The sequence below is a fragment of the Ambystoma mexicanum genome, chromosome 8 (genome assembly GCF_040938575.1).
Source record: "Ambystoma mexicanum isolate Mex_15411 chromosome 8, UKY_AmexF1_1, whole genome shotgun sequence".
NCBI classification, from domain to species: Eukaryota; Metazoa; Chordata; class Amphibia; order Caudata; family Ambystomatidae; genus Ambystoma; species Ambystoma mexicanum.
Window position 1 is genome coordinate 944,747,788 of NC_090929.1, and position 19,882 is coordinate 944,767,669.

General features: G+C 50.7%; 1 protein-coding gene across 1 annotated transcript in view; it reads right to left on the bottom strand.

The window, feature by feature from the left end:
- LOC138472587 (tyrosine-protein kinase STYK1-like) overlaps positions 1–19,882 on the bottom strand; it is a 567,235-nt gene that overhangs the window by 134,620 nt on the left and 412,733 nt on the right. The window contains exon 8 of the mRNA XM_069610834.1: positions 12,548–12,588. Within this exon, the coding sequence (XP_069466935.1) occupies positions 12,548–12,588 (41 nt within the window). The remainder of the gene's footprint in view (positions 1–12,547; positions 12,589–19,882) is intronic.

Genomic DNA, 19,882 nt, shown 5'->3' on the forward strand with positions numbered 1-19,882 from the left:
GAGAGTTCCTGGTGCTTGTTCTCTCTCTCATTAAGAACTGTCAGGCACCCCCAGGCACCACCAAAACTAGCCCCGAGGAGGTCCTGGCCTTAAGGAAGTAGAATATACCTGTTACCCCAAAGAGCTCCAGACTATCTGAGCCCCACGACCAAGCTGCACCTCCTAATGACTATCCGCTATATACAAGGAGGGAGCCTGCACTATCTGCCACAGAAGTCTGGAACGCGGAGGGAGGTCCTACTCCCCACATCAAGACCCTGGGGGCTCCCTGGACTGCATGGGCCAACTGCCACTACAGCCCGTCTTGTGGCGGTGAGCCAACATCTTGAGGGGCCCACGAGATCCCCCTTCGATGTTCAACGAGTGGTGAGGCACGACGTGAGCAACGGGGAGAGCCTCATCTCTGCATTCCTTCCCTTCCTACCCTGATCCGGACTCGGGTGAATTGAGCCAATATGGCCAAAACAACCAAGGCTACTAAGCAAATAGACATAACAGCGCTACTAACAACACCTATGGGGGAAAAAAGCAAGAGAAGCGAGCGAAACGAGGGTGGGACGGGAAATATCCCGCCTGAGAGCCAGGCAGCAATGGCGACCCAAACTGTCACAAAATCAGACTTGCAGGAACTCCTATCGGCTCTCACCGAGGAATTTCAGAAGGGAATTGAAGAAGTAAAGAGTCAAATTGCAAGACTGGACAAGAGAGTGGGGGAGATCGAATCAAGAACTGAAGAAATCGAGATCACACTGTATGAACAGAACTTGGAGATCAGAGAAGGGGCAGAATCAGAGCTCTAGAATCCAGGTGTGAGGCACTCGAGGCCAAACAAGAAGATGCAGAAAACCGCTCTAGGCGTAATAATATCTGCCTACAGGGAATACCAATGTCGATCTTGGAGAAAGACCTCCCAGCCTACATAAATGACCTCTTCCATTTCATTATTACCCTCCCAGACGACTCCCCATTGGAGCTCGACCGAGTGAATAGGACAAGACCTAGACAAAGTGCCATCGCTGCAGCAGACGCACTGGTGAGAGTCCACTTTTACCGGCTCAAAGAGGAGATAATGCATGAAGCCAGGGCCATGGAGCGCGTCCACTTCCGAGATGCATCAATCTCCCTTTTCCAGGACTTAGCAGCATCTATGCTGGCAAAACGAAAAGCTCTCAGGCACATGACTGATTGGCTGCGTGAGCAGAAAATCACTTACCGCTGGAAGTTCCCCACGGTCCTCGCCTTCACATGGGAAGGTAAACCACGGCAAATCCTCTCCCCGAAAGAAGCTAAAGCTTTCATGAACCCCGACACAGAGGAGGAGGTTCCCGGGAGCTCAAACCAAACTCTAGAGGTGGCTGGGAGGGAACCTCTTCGCGCCTGGTCCCGGATGGAGGGTCGACGAAGAGTGCATGGCCCGTCGGCCAAGGGGAAAAAAACAGAATAACCGCTGAGGCTTCCCTCCACCGCCGAGGTATCCTTGTTGCGGGTCGCAGTCATCGAACTGGGCTGGCTGGAGCTCCCCGGGTAGAAGCCTTTGGGATGCCACATCATTCCCCAAGGATCCTCGGGATGGAGGCCAGAACCGCACAAACAAACCGGCCCCCTGGGCCCCACTGGAGGCAGCCACCTGCAACAACTCTAAAGGAACCAATGAAACACAAATCCACATTGCAGCAACTTTACTGATACAGCAGGAGACCCACATGTCTCTTACCGAACTGGTAGCTGTGGCCCAGCTGACTGCCCCATTGGTAGAAGGCTGGTTCAGAATACCTGTTTTTGTTTTTGTTCATGTTCTTGTTCTTTTTTCTTTTTTACTACGGTTGGAGAGATGGGGGGAGATGGAACCAAGGTGACAGCAAGGAGGGGAGGGGAGACATTCAGTAAGAAACCCATCTCAAGGGAGGATGATCTTCAGAGCAGAACTACTCCAACAATGGAAGCTCTGCCCACTGGGGAGGGGGAGATGAAAGATTTGCAATCCAACAGGGGTAGGACAATTCCTCCAATCATCTTTATCACAAATGGCCCAGCCGGATAGCGAACTGTCAGTGATGACCTGGAACGTCCAGGGTCTAAACGCCCCTGGTAAAAGGAAATCCGTGGAGCACAGACTCTCCCAACTGGCGTCTGACATCGTCTGCTTACAGGAAACGCACCTCCTTGCGACAGACGAAAGGCGCATCTCCTTTCAACGCTACCCAAGACGCTACTTTGCCTCTGTGGGTCAAAAGAAAAGAGGGGTAGCCATACTACTAAGCCAAGGCCTGCCACTAACACAGATCACTGTCAAAATAGACCCAGAGGGGCGATACATACTATTGAAAGGCCTCCTAGTGGAGCTTCCCATCACCCTAGCTGTAATATACTGCCCGAATGTGGCACAAAGCCTATTCCTTCGCAATCTCCTTCCCATTCTCATAACCTTTACTGAGGGCCGTTTAATAATGGTGGTGATTTCAATTTAACACCAGACCCGAACCTGGACAAAACACTCCCTCCAACTAAGGAGGACTTCGGCAAGGTTCTCGCCATGGCAGAATTTCTGAGGGAAACCGACACCATAGACCATGGGTGCACAACATACGGCCCGCGGGCCAGTTGCTGCCCGCCATGCCGTTTTGTCCGGCCCGCGAGGCACAAAGACTTTCCTAATGGAGGGCGGCCCGCAAGCAGCATCGGGCGCCCTCCATTAGGAAAGTCTTTGTTGTCTTTCGGCCGGACAAAACACTGGCCCTCATTGGTTCAGTGCACATGAACCACGCAGCTCCTACGAGCCACGTAGTGCGTGTGTGCTGCACCAATGGAGTGTCAGCACTACGGCTGGCGTGGCCAGTAAGGCTTGGTGCCGGAAAGCATTTCAGACTTGCTTGCCACACCAGCCGTAGTGCCAGAAGCCTCGACCAGTGTTCCAGCACGTCTGGGTAAGTACATTGTGGGGGGGTATGTTTGTGTGTGTGGGTGTGTGTGTGTGTCTGTCTCGAGTCCATCCTGACTGTGTTTTTTGTTTTTGTAAGTAGGTTGAGATGCGCAGGTGGGGGGGGGGTGTTGGGTGTGTATGGGTGATGGGTGTGTTTGTATTTGTATGTCTGCAGTGTATGTTGAGATGCGGGGGTGGGAGGTGTGTCGGGTCAGCTTGAATGTGTTTGTGTGCAAGTGCAGTGTGTGTTGAGATGCGGAGGGGGTGTGTGTGTCGGGTCTGCCTGAATGTGTTTGTGTGCAAGTTCAGTGTATGTTGAGATGCGGGGGTGGGGTGTGTGTCGGGTCTGCTTGAATGTGTTTGTGTGCAAGTTCAGTGTATGTTGAAATGCGGGGGTGGGGTGTGTGTTGGGTCTGCCTGAATGTGTTTGTGTGCAAGTTCAGTGTATGTTGAGATGCTGGTGTGGGGTGTGTGTCAGGTCTGCTTGAATGTGTTTGTGTGCAAGTGCAGTGTGTGATGAGATGCGCAGGGGGTATGGGGGACGGGTCTGCCTGAATGTGTTTGTGTGCAAGTTCAGTGTATGTTGAGATGCGGGGGTGGGGTGTGTGTCGGGTCTGCCTGAATGTGTTTGTGTGCAAGTGGATTGTGTGTTGAGATGTGGAGGGGGGTGGGGGGGTCGGGTCTGCCTGAATGTGTTTGTGTGCAAGTTAAGTGTATGTTGAGATGCGGGGGTGGGGTGTGTGTCGTGTCTGCTTGAATGTGTTTGTGTGCAAGTGCAGTGTGTGTTGAGATGCGGAGGAGGTGTGGGGGTCGGGTCTGCCTGAATGTGTTTGTGTGCAAGTTCAGTGTATGTTGAGATGCGGGGGTGGGGTGTGTGTCGGGTCTGCTTGAATGTGTTTGTGTGCAAGGGCAGTGTGTGTTGAGATGCTGAGGGGGTGTGTGTGTCGGGTCTGCCTGAATGTGTTTGTGTGCAAGTTCAATGTATGTTGAGATGCGGGGGTGGGGTGTGTGTCGGTTCTGCTTGAATGTGTTTGTGTGCAAGTTCAGTGTATGTTGAGATGCGGGGGTGGGGTGTGTGTCGGGTCTGCCTGAATGTGTTTGTGTGCAAGTTCAGTGTATGTTGAGATGCGGGGGTGGGGTGTGTGTCGAGTCTGCTTGAATGTGTTTGTGTGCAAGTGCAGTGTGTGTTGAGATGCAGAGGAGGTGTGGGGGTCGGGTCTGCCTGAATGTGTTTGTGTGCAAGTTCAGTGTATGTTGAGATGCGGGGGTGGGGTGTGTGTCGGGTCTGCCTGAATGTGTTTGTGTGCAAGTGGATTGTGTGTTGAGATGTGGAGGGGGGTGGGGGGGTCGGGTCTGCCTGAATGTGTTTGTGTGCAAGTTAAGTGTATGTTGAGATGCGGGGGTGGGGTGTGTGTCGTGTCTGCTTGAATGTGTTTGTGTGCAAGTGCAGTGTGTGTTGAGATGCGGAGGAGGTGTGGGGGTCGGGTCTGCCTGAATGTGTTTGTGTGCAAGTTCAGTGTATGTTGAGATGCGGGGGTGGGGTGTGTGTCGGGTCTGCTTGAATGTGTTTGTGTGCAAGGGCAGTGTGTGTTGAGATGCTGAGGGGGTGTGTGTGTCGGGTCTGCCTGAATGTGTTTGTGTGCAAGTTCAATGTATGTTGAGATGCGGGGGTGGGGTGTGTGTCGGTTCTGCTTGAATGTGTTTGTGTGCAAGTTCAGTGTATGTTGAGATGCGGGGGTGGGGTGTGTGTCGGGTCTGCCTGAATGTGTTTGTGTGCAAGTTCAGTGTATGTTGAGATGCGGGGGTGGGGTGTGTGTCGAGTCTGCTTGAATGTGTTTGTGTGCAAGTGCAGTGTGTGTTGAGATGCAGAGGAGGTGTGGGGGTCGGGTCTGCCTGAATGTGTTTGTGTGCAAGTTCAATGTATGTTGAGATGCGGGGGTGGGGTGTGTGTCGAGTCTGCCTGAATGTGTTTGTGTGCAAGTGAAGTGTATGTTGAGATGCTGTGGGGGTGGGGGGGGTTGGAGGGGGTTGGAGGGGTCGGGTCTGCCTGAATGTTTGTTGTTGTGTGCACGTTCAGTGTATGTTGAGTTTGTTTGGTGAGTTGGGGGGTGGGGGGTTCAGCTCTGTATGGATGCATGGTGTATGCATGTGAGTTTGTATGGTGAGTTGGGGGTGGGGTCTGTATGGGTGCATGGTGTATGCTTGTGAGTTTGTGTGCTGAGTTGGGGGTGGGGGGGTTCGGGTCTGTATAGGTGCATGGTGTATGCTTGTGGGTTTGTGTGCTGAGTAGGGGGTGGGGGTTCGGGTCTGTATGGGTGCATGGTGTATGCCTGTGGGTTTGTGTGCTGATTTGGGGGTGGGGGTTTCGGGTCTGTATGGGTGCATGGTGTATGCTTGTGAGTTTGTGTGCTGAGTTGGGGGTGGGGGGGGGTTCAGGTCTGTATGGGTGCATGGTGTATACTTGTGAGTTTGTATGGTGAGTTGGGGGTGGGGTCTGTATGGGTGCATGGTGTATGCTTGTGAGTTTGTGTGCTGAGTTGGGGGTGGGGGGTTCGGGTCTGTATGGGTGCATGGTGTATGCTTGTGGGTTTGTGTGGTGAGTTGGGGTGGGGGGTTCGGGTCTGTATGGGTGCATGGTGTATGCTTGTGGGTTTGTGTGGTGAGTTGGGGTGGGGGGGTTTGGGTCTGTATGGGTGCATGGTGCATGCTTGGTGGCATGGGGCATAGTGTTTGCTTGAGGGGTGGGTGTCTTGGGGCAAAGTGTTTGCATGAGGGGTGGGTGTCTTGGGGCATAGTGTTTGCATGAGGGGCGGGTGTCTTGGGGCATAGTGTTTGCATGAGGGGTGGGTGTCATGGGGCATAGTGTTTGGTCGGGGAGTGGGGGCTATAGGGCATAGTGTTTGCTTGAGGGGTGGGTGTCTTGGGGCATAGTGTTTGCATGAGGGGTGGGGGCCATGGGGCATAGTGTTTGGTTGGGGAGTGGGGCCATGGGACATAGTGTTTGCATGAGGGGTGGGTGTCTTGGGGCCTAGTGTTTGCATGAGGGGTGGGGGCCATGGGGCATAGTGTTTGGTTGGGGAGTGGGGCCATGGGACATAGTGTTTGCATGAGGGGTGGGTGTCTTGGGGCCTAGTGTTTGCATGAGGGGTGGGGGCCATGGGGCATAGTGTTTGGTTGGGGAGTGGGGGCCATGGGGCATAGTGTTTGCATGAGGGGTGGGTGTCTTGGGGCCTAGTGTTTACATGAGGGGTGGGGGCCATGGGGCATAGTGTTTGGTTGGGGAGTGGGGGCCATAGGGCATAGTGTTTGCATGAGGGGTGGGTGTCATCTGGCATAATGTTTGCTTGAGGGGGGTGTTATGGGGCATAGTGTTTGCTTGAGGGATGGTGTCTTGGGGCATAGTGTTTGCATGAGGGGTGGGGGCCATGGGGCATAGTGTTTGGTTGGGGAGTGGGGGCCATGGGGCATAGTGTTTGCTTGAGGGGTGGGTGTCTTGGGGCATAGTGTTTGCATGAGGGGTGGGTGTCATGGGGCATAGTGTTTGGTTGGGGAGTGGGGGCCATGGGACATAGTGTTTGCTTGAGGGGTGGGTGTCTTGGGGCATAGTGTTTGCATGAGGGGTGGGTGTCATGGGGCATAGTGTTTGGTTGGGGAGTGGGGGCCATGGGACATAGTGTTTACATGAGGGGTGGGTGTCTTGGGGCCTAGTGTTTGCATGAGGGTTGGGAGCCATGGGGCATAGTGTTTGGTTGGGGAATGGTGGCCATGGGACATAGTGTTTGCATGAGGGGGGGTGTCTTGGGGCCTAGTGTTTGCATGAGGGGTGGGGGCCATGGGGCATAGTATTTGGATGGGGAGTGGGGCCATGGGGCATAGTGTTTGCATGAGGGGTGGGTGTCAGTGGGCATAGTGTTTGCTTGAGGGGGGGTGTCATGGGGCATAGTGTTTGCTTGAGGGGGGGTGTCTTGGGGCATAGTGTTTGCATGAGGGGTGGGGGCCATGGGGCATAGTGTTGGTTGGGGACTGGGGGCCATGGGGCATAGTGTTTGCTTGCGGGGTGGGGGCCTTGGGGCATAGTGTTTGCATGAGGGGTGGGAGCCATGGGGCATAGTGTTTGCTTGAGGGGTGGGGGCTATGGGGCATAGTGTTTAATAAAAATGAGGGGTTGAAAAAGCCTCCTGCCACGCCACGCCACGCCTACCGCCCCACCCACATTTACTTTTCGGCCCACTATAGCCATCATGTAGGGTACTTTCGGCCCTCTGTCAAAATCAGTTGTGCACCCCTGCCATAGACGTATGGAGACAGTCCAACACGGGGGTAAAGATTATAAATTTTTCTCTCATGCCCACCTGGTGCACTCAAGGATCACCCTGCTGCTCCTTTCCAGTGCTCTCATCCCCTGCGTTGAAACCATACAAATAGGACACAGAGCTCTATCGGACCACGCCCCTGTCACAATGAAACTAAGGATACAAGGCTTGCCCGAGCCGGTTCAGCGATACTGGAGGCTACAAGACCAAATTCTGACAGACATAGCTATCAGAATGGAAATTGCGGATGCCCTCAAAAACTACTTTGAGGAGAACACCATCAGGGACACGCCGGAATCTATCATCTGGGACGCAATGAGTCCAGTCATCAGGGGTGTCGCAGGCGACGGCACAGCCCGGCTCTGCCGACTGAACAAGTTACAACAGGACAAGCTCGAGGCAGAGGTGGCAGAGGCGGAACGCATCCTCAAACAAGCGAGCGTGAAAAGAACTCTAGAAATGCACTTAGCGGACAAGGCAGCCAGAGCACTAACCTACACCAAGAAGCAATTCTCCTATGTGAACAGTAATAAAGCAAACCGGCTTCTGGTCCACAAACTTAAAAAGCTGCAGCCGAGAAACAATATTCAATGTCTCCTGGATTGCCAAGGGTCTCTTTGCCACTCCAACGCAGAGAAACTGGAAATTATGACAGCACAGCACAAGGGACTCATGACAGGGCCCCCAATGACAAAATCTGCACAGTCTTAATACCTCGCAGGAGTCGAGCTGGACTCTACGCATCCTCAACTGAAAGCCCTAGAGGACCCTATCTCAGCGGAAGAGGTGAGCGAGGTCATCTCAACATTGAAAAACTCGACCCCAGGACTAGATGGGCTCGCGGTCCAATTCTATAAGAAGTTCTCCTACATACTCGCACCACAGCTGGCGGTCCTGTTTAACTCGTTCCTATCTTCGGGAACCACCACCCCCTACCTGGAGGAGTCACTAACGGTGCTCATACAGAAGCCCGGAAGGGACCGAAACCATTGTGCCTCTTACAGGCCCATCACCCTATTGAACAATGATGCCAAAATATTTGCAAAAATTCTAGCGAACAGGCTAGCGCCCCTACTATCAGACATTATACACCCAGACCAGACCGGGTTCATCCCTGGCCGTAGCACCCACGACAACATAAGGAGAACCATAAACATTATTGAATCTGCCAACAGGATGGGTTTGGGAATGGTGATCCTATCTCTCGACGCGCATAAAGCCTTTGATATGCTAGATTGCGGCTATATCCAAGAGAAGTTAAAGCACTATGGATTCGGACCTAATTTCATCAAATGAACAATAGCCAATTATCAACACCCATCCACCAGGCTCAGAATGAATGGGACTTGAACCGACACAATTAAAATAACAAGAGGCACGATGCAAGGATGCCCGCTTTCCCCCCTCATCTTTGCCCTCTCCATGGAGCCATTCGCAAATAGAATTCGCCACAACACGGCAATCCACGGCCTGGAAAACAAAGATCAAGTCTATAAAGCCGCTCTATACACCGACGATGTCCTCTTAACACTGGCCCAAGCCAAGGAGTTCATGGACGGAACTGAAGGAATTCGGGAAGGCATCAGGATTCCAGGTCAATCTCTTCAAGTCCACAGCATTGAGCATCAACCTGGCTCGTCCCTGACAATAGTGCTGGAAAACGACTATCTAATACCTTGGGCAAAAAGGCAATTGCCCTTTCTAGGGATCCAGCTACCAGTCATACCCAATAGAATATATAAAGCAAACTTCCCGCCACTCCTCAAAGAACTCAAAAGTGACCTGATACGCTGGCAGAAACAGGAAATCTCCTGGTTTGGGAGAATCATGGATCTAAAGATGAACCTAATTCCCAGATTGCTTTATCACTGCTCAGCCTTGCCAGCTACCATTCCGAAACAAGCGGTACAGAAGTTGCAAAGGAGTATCATGAAATATATATGGGAAGGAAAACAGCCACAAATTCCGAGGACTACGCTTCGAGGACGGGCGGTGGGTGGCCTAGGAGCACCAGATGTCGCTAGATATATCCTTGCAGCGCAGCTCTCGCAGGCCTTCGCCTGGACCTCTGCCACTCCGAAACCCTGTTGGCTGGAGCTGGAGGAGGTTTGGAGCCCAGTTCCGATAGACTCACTGCCACATATGAAAAGACCCAGTGACCGAGCCGGCATGGGGCCTCTTTCAGCGACCGAAAACACGGTGGCAAACTGGAGGAAAGCGGCATGACTGTGGAAAAGCCAAAGCATAACAGGCCCACTCACCCCGATCTAGATGAACCCAGAAAGGGAAAGAACGAGGACTAGAGAAGGTGCAAGACGTTTTCGAAGATGGAAACCCCCTGGACTTCGAAGCCTGCAAGGCGAAATTCAAAGTCCCGGAAACGGAGAGGTTCAGGTATTCACACTGGCTTTCAAGCAGCGTCATGAAAAATCTCGGAAGCAGATAACTTACAGCCCTGGAGCGAACCCTCACAGCAACACCCCCAAGGGAAGAATATCAACCCTCTATAAGATACTCGACAGAACGGACCCAACCTGCAAGGAGCCATACATGCACAGATGGGAGAAAGACATAGGGAGGCCCATTGAACCTGAGGAATGGGACCTCATCTGGACCAGAGCGCACTGAAGTTCCAAATGCGTATCTAACAAGGAGGGGGCATTCAAGGTATGCTACAGGTGGTATTGAACCACAGAGACGCTCAATAAATGTAACCCTGCGATCGCCCCGTTGTGTTGGAGAGGATGTCCGGACAAAAGTACACTGTACCACCTACTATGGCATGCCCCAAGGCCACCCAATTCTAGAAAGCCGTGCTAGATCAAGTCAACACGATCACAGGTCTCACTATCCCATGGGACCCTGGTATTGTCCTGCTGGGAGCAAGCGGCGAGGGCCAATTCCCTCTATCGGGCCACAGAGCAGAACTATGTGCCCACCTGCTGACGGCAGCTAAAATCTCAGTAGACAGGCTCTGGAAAAACCCAGAAGGACCGGCAGTCCGGATGTGGTGGACAAAGTGTTGGGACATAATAGCAGCCGAGAAAATAACAGCCCTCCGGTTTGGAAACAGACACATTTTACCAAACCTGTGCCCCATTCCTGGACTACACATAGAAATACCCAGGCCTGGCCCGACAGCCTCCCTCTCTTCGATGGATGGACAAGCACGATTAAAGAGGAGGTTGGAAGAACAGTGCAAAATAGAAGGGGTACCTGTTTTAACGTCCCTAGTTCTACAGGTCAATCAATCAGAAAATACAAAGGGGCTCGAACTAGTAGACAAAGATAAGGATGACGGAATGCACAAGTGATTTTCTAACTTGGTTTCAATTCCCAAGATTTTTTATTTTTTATTTAATTTATTCAAGCAAAGAAGCTATGTCTAAAAAACATATTAAACAATTCCTACAACACTATGGCCCATTCACTTTTACATTCGTTCACATTCATGCTATTCTCATCAATCTCTCATTCCACAATTCATTCTTTGAAAAAATGGTCTGTATATAAAAAACAGTTCAACATCTGTTATATCTCCATGTAATTATAATTCATTGTAAACCATCCCCACAAATTTGGGGTATCACAACAGTCTATGTTCGACACGTGTTTCAGTTACTCTCTGCGAGCATCACCATTACTACTCTCTCTGTACGGCAACCTTCTTCAGGACAAAACAACCCATTTTTCAGGCACATATATTGGCATGGGCCACACCATCTCCTATCCACTGGAATCAGGAGGGGCAGGATATAGTATTCAGTTTCAGTACATCTTGGTTGGAACCTCGAGGATGATTGTCCTCTGATTCAAAGATGGAAACAGCCACGATTTACAATGTTGATTCGTTTTTGAGCACTTTTTTCGGTGGAGAAAGTGGCTTCTAATGCCAAAGCTTCCCTTCTTTCAACACCTTGTTTTTAGTTCATCTAGTGGTTGGAATTTCACAAGCACATGGGTCTGATTCTCGCCGTCTGTGGATTTTCCTTTCCGTGTACACCGCAGCGTTCGAACAGAAACTGAATACTATATCCTGCCCCTCCTGATTCCAGTGGATAGGAGATGGTGTGGCCCATGCCAATATATGTGCCTGAAAAATGGGTTGTTTTGTCCTGAAGAAGGTTGCCGTACAGAGAGAGTATTAACGGTGATGCTAGCATAGAGCAACTGAAACACGTGTCGAACACAGACTGTTGTGATACCCCATATTTGTGGGGATGGTTTACAATGAATTATAATTACATGGAGATATAACAGATGTTGAACTGTTTTTTATATGCAGACCATTTTTTCAAAGAATGAATTGTGGAATGAGAGATTGATGAGAATAGCATGAATGTGAACGATTGGAAAAGTGAATGGGCCATAGTGTTGTAGGAATTGTTTAATATGTTTTTTAGACATAGCTTCTTTGCTTGAATAAATTAAATAAAAAATAAAAAATCTTGGGAATTGAAACCAAGTTAGAAAATCACTCTGTCATCCTTATCTTTGTCTACTAGTTCGAGCCCCTTTGTATTTTCTGGTTGGAAGAGCAGGACACAAGTCACAGTCAGGGGAAGCCAACGGGAAAGACCCAAGGGTCCGGGACTACTTCTGCCTTCCCCATCCCCCACCCTCCCGTTAGCGAGAGCATATACGAACTAATGAAGGCTCAGTGCCATGCCTTTCCAGTCTCCTCCCAATGTAAACTCGAAGTGCAAACAGCGTCCTTTGGTTCTTACCCCTGTTACATGACCCATCTCCCCACCACCCCCCATCGTCCCCACTGAGACCTTACTGACTTGTTTTCGTTTATGTTTATCCTCTCCTGTAATAACAAGCAACGGAGCGCTAGTTTCGGCGCATGTAACATAATGCCACAATGCCTGATTGCTTGTATAAAACCAATAAAAAGATGTTTGGAAAAAAAATAATGACTGCTTTATTAAATGTATTAAGATGTTGTGGACAAATATGTAGCATGGTTCAAGATCTCTTCAGTATGAATATTGATCTTATCCAAAACAGATATAGCTTTTTACTGAAGCATAAATCAACAGGAAATCAATTGCAAATGGTCCATAAATTGCTTGTACACATGAATTTTTGTGTTTAAAATATGGTCTTGTCCTTTGACAAATAAAAGTGTATTAAATGTATATTAAAGTGTTTAAAAACAGTAGAAAAATACTTCAAATTGTATCATATAACACAATAATTTCAAATTGAAATGATCTATCCATACGTAATTGTGATTTTGTGCTTAAAGGAGATATTAGTCTGCTGCTTTGGTCCAAAGTAATGAGTAAAATAAAGCTGCAAATATTACCTAGTGTGACAACTTCATATAAGAAGACCCCAAATGACCATCTGCAAAAGACAAGAACATCATGTTAGAGTATTAACTGACCTATTCACAACCCATGGACCCTGTATTCAAATAAAATTTCACTTTCACACAGAATTAAAATTGCCCTATTGTAACCAAAACTAACAAACAAAAGTAATTACCACTTTTATTCAATTTCCTTCACAGGATGAATGGTTCCTGAACATAACTATCTGGGGATACCCTATCAAAGGGATTCGGGAAGTGCTGTTCATGTATATTTCTCTGAGCATGGTCCACATTCAATGTAGCTGTTAACATGGGCCCTTTTTGACTGGACATTGGAGTGGGGCCAAGATGGATCCAAGTCAAGACTTTTGTAAGAAACCTTTTCTTTGCACACTATTTATTATTTCAGATTGCATATTCTCTTTTTGATTCTTTGGACTTACTGAGAGAAATCTTTCTTTGGCCACATTGTGTGAGATTCATCTCTCACAATTGCAGTGGCTTCTGTGTCCAGTTTTGATGTTCTGAACACCATCAGAGAACCCTGACTCAGCCAAAATCAAGCCTACGTGTAATGGCTTGTTCTATTGTATTTATTTATTTATTGTGTTATAGTTCAGAACGTAACGGTTGCAAATCTTTATCGACAATGAGAAAGAATAAATAATCCATTACAAGCATCAAGATTAAAAAATCATAAATTAGAAAACCTCTAAAAAGAAAAAGAAAAGAGAAAGAAGAAAGTAAAAGAACCAAATAAAAACACATCCAGACCCAACAAAAATTAAACACACATGCAGAGATTACAAGTTCAACATCATTCATTTAAACAGAATTTAAAACATCTTATCAAGTTAATTTTGCAAGTGATTTGAGGCCCCTATAAGTGGATCCTCCATACACATGCAGGCGAAGTGCCATTAAACATTTTAATAAATGTATCCATATATTTCAATCTTAAATCAATCAAGCCACTGCATTCCATTGCCATGGCAAACAGAGGTTCCACCACCTTAAGCTTACAAAGGCGACAATGGCCCTCATTACGACCCTGGCGGAAAGTGACTGACCGGACCGCCACAGCGTAAATAGCGTTTCCGCCATTGCACGAAGGAGCAAATTGCGGCCCATTCCGACCCATCGGGCACGAGCACCACGGCATGGCGGAAGTGCAAAGTCCGCGATGGCGGAAATGACCCCAAAACGGCCCACACCGCCGCCGTACGGCGCCCTAGGTGCAATACCGCCACCCATCACAGCGGGCACCGCAGAGTGCGCCTACCGGAAAGTACGGTGACCGGAAATATACGGAAACGGAAGTTAAAACATGGGCCCGGAACGGGAAACATCCCGCCGTGCACCCATAAAACCACTAAAACCACACAACCACTAAAATCACTACCCTGAGACACACCCCAACCCGTCATCCACCCTAGCGAAACCAAGAAAAATGGGAAAAGTAGCGAAGAAAGCGTGCGACCGCAAGCGGCAGGTCCACTTCTCCCGTGAGGAACTCACCGTGCTAACAGAGACCCTCCAGGAGAATGCCGCCGCCGTCTTCTCCACGCAAATGACCAGGACGGCACTTGCCAACAAGAAGGCCATATGGGCTCTGGTGGCACAGCGGGTAAGCGCGGTGGGGACCGCACCCCGCAACCCACAGCAATGCAGAAAGCGGTGGGACGACCTGCGGATACGCGTCCGCAGCATACTCTCTGCCAACCGCAACATTGCCACAGCCACCGGGGGAGGTCCTGAATCACCCATCAAGTTGACCCCCTGGGAAGAAATCTGTGCCTCCACCATCGGAATGGAGAGCATAGAGGGAGTCGGAGGGATGGAGAAAGGAGTGCAGACATCAGAAGAATCAGGTAGGTGGCCCAGATAAAACAATGCTAAATCCACAATGTCCAATCATGTGAAGTACCATGTGTCCACATAGTGCAACAGAAACACATGTCCAGGAGAACGTCCACACACATCGCCCTGATAGTGCACCTTAAAACCACAATAAATACATAAATAATTAAAAACCCCTAAAACACCCACCACACGTCCAGCAGGCACACCCTAACTGCAGGCTGCCAAACAACTGCACCCTCACCCCACACACAAATAAAAGCACCTCCAAGGCACCGACCCAAATCACCCTCATGTACCACCCCAATGCATGTGATACAATGCCATTCCAATACCCACAGACCCATTAATAACCCTCGCCCTCCTTTACTCCACCACAGGCTCCGATCCAAACGACGAGCATCAGGACACCCCTACCAGCACACCTGCAAAGAGGGCCAAGACCAACGGCCAAAGACCCTCCACCTCAGCTGCACGCATCAAGACACGGCAGCAGCACAAATCAGGTGGCAGCACAGAGGGGGGAACATCAACAGGCACCCCAGCAGCCCGCATGCCCACAACACCACCACCACAGGTCCCCCCAACGGATGCCACAGAAGGCACTGCCTCTGGTGGCAGCAGCACCATAGGTGACACCCCATTGATGGCAGCATGCTCCGACACAGAAGACGGGGATGTCAAAGTCAGATCCATCCATGACCTGTCCCATTCCCCCTGTCTGTCCCATCCCGTACAACATGAGGATACCACGCAGGGGCACCCACAAGACGACGACTGGCCATCCCCCCCAAGCCCTGTGGCAAGGCAACATGAGGTCAACAGCCCCTCTGTGACACCCCCGCAAATGGCCATGGCCCAGCAGAGGCAACAGTCCCTCGACCAGTTAATCGTGCAACAGCAGCAACTGGCCACGCTCCTCAAGGACCATGCCGATGAATGTGGGGGCACTAAGGCAGACATAGAAACATCAACTGAGACACTCAGGGCACAAATGGAGAGTAGCACCGAGAGCCTGAGAGTCCAAATGGAGAGTAGCACCGAGAGCCTGAGAGTCCAAATGGAGAGAAGCACCGAGAGCCTGAGGGGGGAACTGCATGCGACGTCCAAAGACGTATGTGCCGAACTTGCCGCAGTGCGCCGTGTGCTCACTGAGCTCTCACAAACCCTTAGGGACATGCATGGACGTGAGCAGGCAGAGACGTCATCCGTTGCAAGTTCCGTCCAGGGCAGCCCCCAACGTAGATCTGGGAGGAACCTGCGCTCCACAGGCAGGGGTGCCCCTGATACCCGCAGAGGGGGCTTGCAATAGCGACAGCCCACTGACAATGAGCTTCTTTGGACACTGGTGTTCGGGGGGGAGGTAGGAGGGTGGAGGGGGTGTGTTGGGCTCACTTGGGTGGCGGGTCGATAGGGTGTTCTACATGATATCACATATGCCATAAACAGTGCACGATCAACCAATGAAATGTGTGGACAATGATCTTTGTGTACTAGGCCATCATAGGCGTACAGTCCATATTGTGCATGTACCAGACACACACAGTGCCACGAGTCCCGTGTCCATGTATCAGCCACCAGGCGTGAGTGCTAGAAGCATGCATCAATGAGATGCTGACGAATGTCACGGCCCTCCGGTGCCTCGCAGACTCCTTGAGGTGCTGCCACATCCCCACCCTCATCATGACCATCATCAGGTGCTTGCAGTTCAGCGTCAGGGGGCATGGGCACATTTCTACGTACGCACATGTTGTGGAGCATGACACATGCCATGACCATCTTTGCAACCTTCTCATGGCGGTACAGGAGTGCCCCGCCAGACCTGCTGGGGCAGCGGAAACGAGTCTTCAGTAGGCCGAATGCCTGTTCAATGACTACACGGGTACGTGAGTGGGCATGGTTGTAGTCCTCCTCATGCTGGTCCCGTGGGTTCCGGACTGGTGTGAGGAGCCATCTCTTCAGTGGATACCCAGCATCACCTGTATGTGGACGAGAAACGTATGATGTGGAATGCCATTGCTACGTACGCACCCCCCCCCTTCCTGGCAGTTCATTGCCGCATCACATACCCCACATCATCATGCATGAAATGAGACTCACCGAGTAGCCAGGATCTGTTCCCTGCGTGTCGCTCCATGTAGCGTGGTATAGTAGAGTTCCTCAAGACCATAGAATCATGGGTTGATCCAGGGAATCTGGCACAACAATGTGTAATGATCCTGTTGGAGTCACACACCATTTGTACATTCAGGGAATGAAATTGTTTTCGGTTGCGGTACTGGGCCTCCATGGCATGTGGAACGACCAATTCCACATGGGTGCAGTCGATGGCACCAATGCAACCCGGTATGCCGGCAAGTGCATGGAATCCCACTTTTGTGTTGGTAATTTCCTGCTCCGAGCGTGGTAGAGAGATGTAGTCGTCTGCGTGCTGCAGGAGGGCATCGAGCACTTGCAATAGTGTCCGTGAGAACAGTGGCTGTGAAATGCCATGCAACTGTCCGACTGTGTGCTGGTAGGTGCCTGTGGCCAGGAAGTGTAGTACAGACACCACCTTCAGTAGGGGTGGGATGGCGGTTGGGCTATCTATCATGCTGACAAGGTCAGCCTGTGTCATGTCACGATGGCGGCTATGGTGTCCCGGTCCAAACGGTAGAGGGTGTGGATCTGCTCATCAGTGAGGTTGAACGGATGTGCTTGGAGGCGTGGGATTGCGGGCTGCCTGCGTGGTGGTAGTGGCTGTGCTGGCGGCCCTTGCTGGCCCTGCCTTGCCCTCCTCCTCCTCCTGCGTCTCCTCCGTGCGGCCGGTTGTAGTTGGTGTTCGTCTTCTTCTTGGAGTTGGAGCACTTGCAGTGCTATCAGGTCCCCCAGGGCCAACATCGCGAGTCCTGCCGGTAGCATTTCGGAGTGGGTGTGGTTGTGGGAGGAGACTGGGTGTGCAATTTATGTGTTTTCAGGCTGTATGGCCTCCACCTGTGGTGATTCATTCCACCTGTGCAAGCTGCTCTCCCCTTTGGCCGAGCACGTCCCGCACACAACGCTGCAATGTGACGCATGGCATCTTGCTCTTGCATTCATGTATTTGTACCCGATGGCCGTGTAACATTTGTTGATATGTACATTCGGCTATGGTCCCATTGTTTCACATACAATCTTTGCAGTCGCGAACAGACTTGTGATGGGTCAGTGGGACGTAGTACTCGAGTAACGGTGGGCCCTCATGCATCACTGTACCGAGTTGCAACGACGGGCGGGGCGTCCCATTCGTGGGTGAAGGCAGTTGCCATTTTCACACACAGCCGCACTCGATGGATTAATTAGTGATTTCAAACGGCCACAGATGCCTCTTCGACGTGATGTTGCAAATGAGGAATTCGAAGGCCGGCGCTTTCGGTTTTCAGCTAGCGCCGGGGAGATGCCCACAGGTCTGACTGCAAATATAACGTTCTTTTGTTCGATGTCCTTGAGACAGGGGCCATGGCGAGGAAGCAATGATTGATATGAATAGTTTTGGATGCGCAATAGTGACGTGGGCGATGAGGCCGGACGTTCCCAAATACATGTAACTTCACAACACTGGAATTACGGGCTGGGGCACTGTGGATTTTGCAGGCTGCATAACGCACAGACTCAATGGAAAGTTCGAATGTTTTGTGAGTAAATATTCAGGCGTTTTTATGACAGGATGAGGGAATGATGAATGGATGCATGGGCAGGTGATTTGATACAGGGTTTGCCATGTACAGGGCTTCTTGGAATCTATCCGCCTCCCCTGCGCTATGTGATGCAGGGCTGCCATAGTGGGACCATCGTCTATCTGGCCTTGTTGAGCCCTCCCTGTCTCGACGCGCCTTCAGACACTTGTGTCCATGCACGTTAACATTCCCATCTGATGGAATCTGTTCTGACAGACGCATGCACAGGTACACTCGTTTGTGATGGTGTTTACACCTCGATATAGATAGTTATGAGTCGCTAGTGGTTTCGGGGTGGTGATGATCCTTTGGAGTGGGCTAGCATGCATATGACTGTGGATTTAGTGTGATCATTGAAGTGAGTTGTTCGAATGTAGTTCTGATGGCCATTCTGTTCTTTTTCTTTTCTTTTGGTTGACAGGTATCTCCTCCCCTTTTGCCACTGCCATCTGTATGCCACTCCTGCAGATGGCGTTTACTCCCGACACCTGCTGCTTCGTGTTAATCAGTGGAGCAGCATTACGATCTTATGGGACGATCGCCAATGGGCCACATGCCCTTACGCAGTACTAGTGGCTCGGAGCAACATTTCGGCCTTTCAGCTGGACTAGTGCCTCCCCATTGGGACGGCCCTGCGGGTCTGTGCGCTTCCATGTTGCCTTTTCGTACGTGAATGTGGCTCTGTGTACCATGATGGAACAGGGCGTCACACAAGTAGTAGCTGGTCATTCCTTGCGGATGCAGCCCACAATGGTGATATGTGTTTTGGAGTTCATGGACTAATGGCTGTATGGGCTTGGTGATTTAGTTGTGCATTAAATTTCTATTCTGATATGGGCCGTGTAGCGTTCTTCTTTGCGAGTGATGTGGCATATTCCTATTTGGGGAGCGATGTATTGTGAGGAGATCTGCATTGGGTTCCAGCTTCGGAGTTTAGTCGCGTGGTACTGTGCTGGGCGCGTTTGCCTACGGAGCCCAGTGAGGTCAGGGATGGGGGCTGCCAATGTGACTGTTTGCATGTTGTCATGCTCAGGGGCGGGGGAATGGGTTTTGTGTAACAGATGCCGGTCAGCCAGGTGGACTGGTGGCATGTTGTGATTTTCGGAATATTGCTGGTCACAGGTGCCTGTGTTTGCGTGCGTTTCGGGGGGGGGGACTGTGGTCATGTCCATTGGAATGGCTTCTGTATTCGTGCCATCTGTGCCCTGCAGCTCCCATTGGCCCCTCTTGTGTTTCTTTTGTTCGTTGGCATGCATGGGTGACTTGTACATTTCACTGGTTGCATTGTGACTTCATTGCACCTACGGGGAGTTGTACTTTGTGGGCAGGGAGCGGTGTACAGGCACTCAGTGGGGCCGTTTACGGTTGATTCGCGATGCCGTACTTCTCACCATGGCGGATTGGTGCTTTCCGCCATGCTTGATGGCGTTAGGTACATGTCCGCTAGGGTCGGAATTCGCGTACCCTTGCGCCATGGTGGTATTTACGGTTTGGCATGGCGCGCGCGCGCGTACTTGGTGCAGTTAGCGTTGGCGTTCACTACGGTGTCGCTAATGGCTTCGTACTTTGCGGTGACGGGTCATAGTCGCACCGAGCGGTATTCGATGGCGGTATTGCATTTCCGCCATCGTTTTTCGGATTCCGCCAGGGTCGTAATGAGGTCTTTCAGGGTGCAGCACCTAAAATTTCATGAGAGTGCAATAAATTAAGCCTGATTTTTAAAAAGTATTGTCTCCAGTTTGCGTCAGGAAATTTTGATATGTAAGGCGGA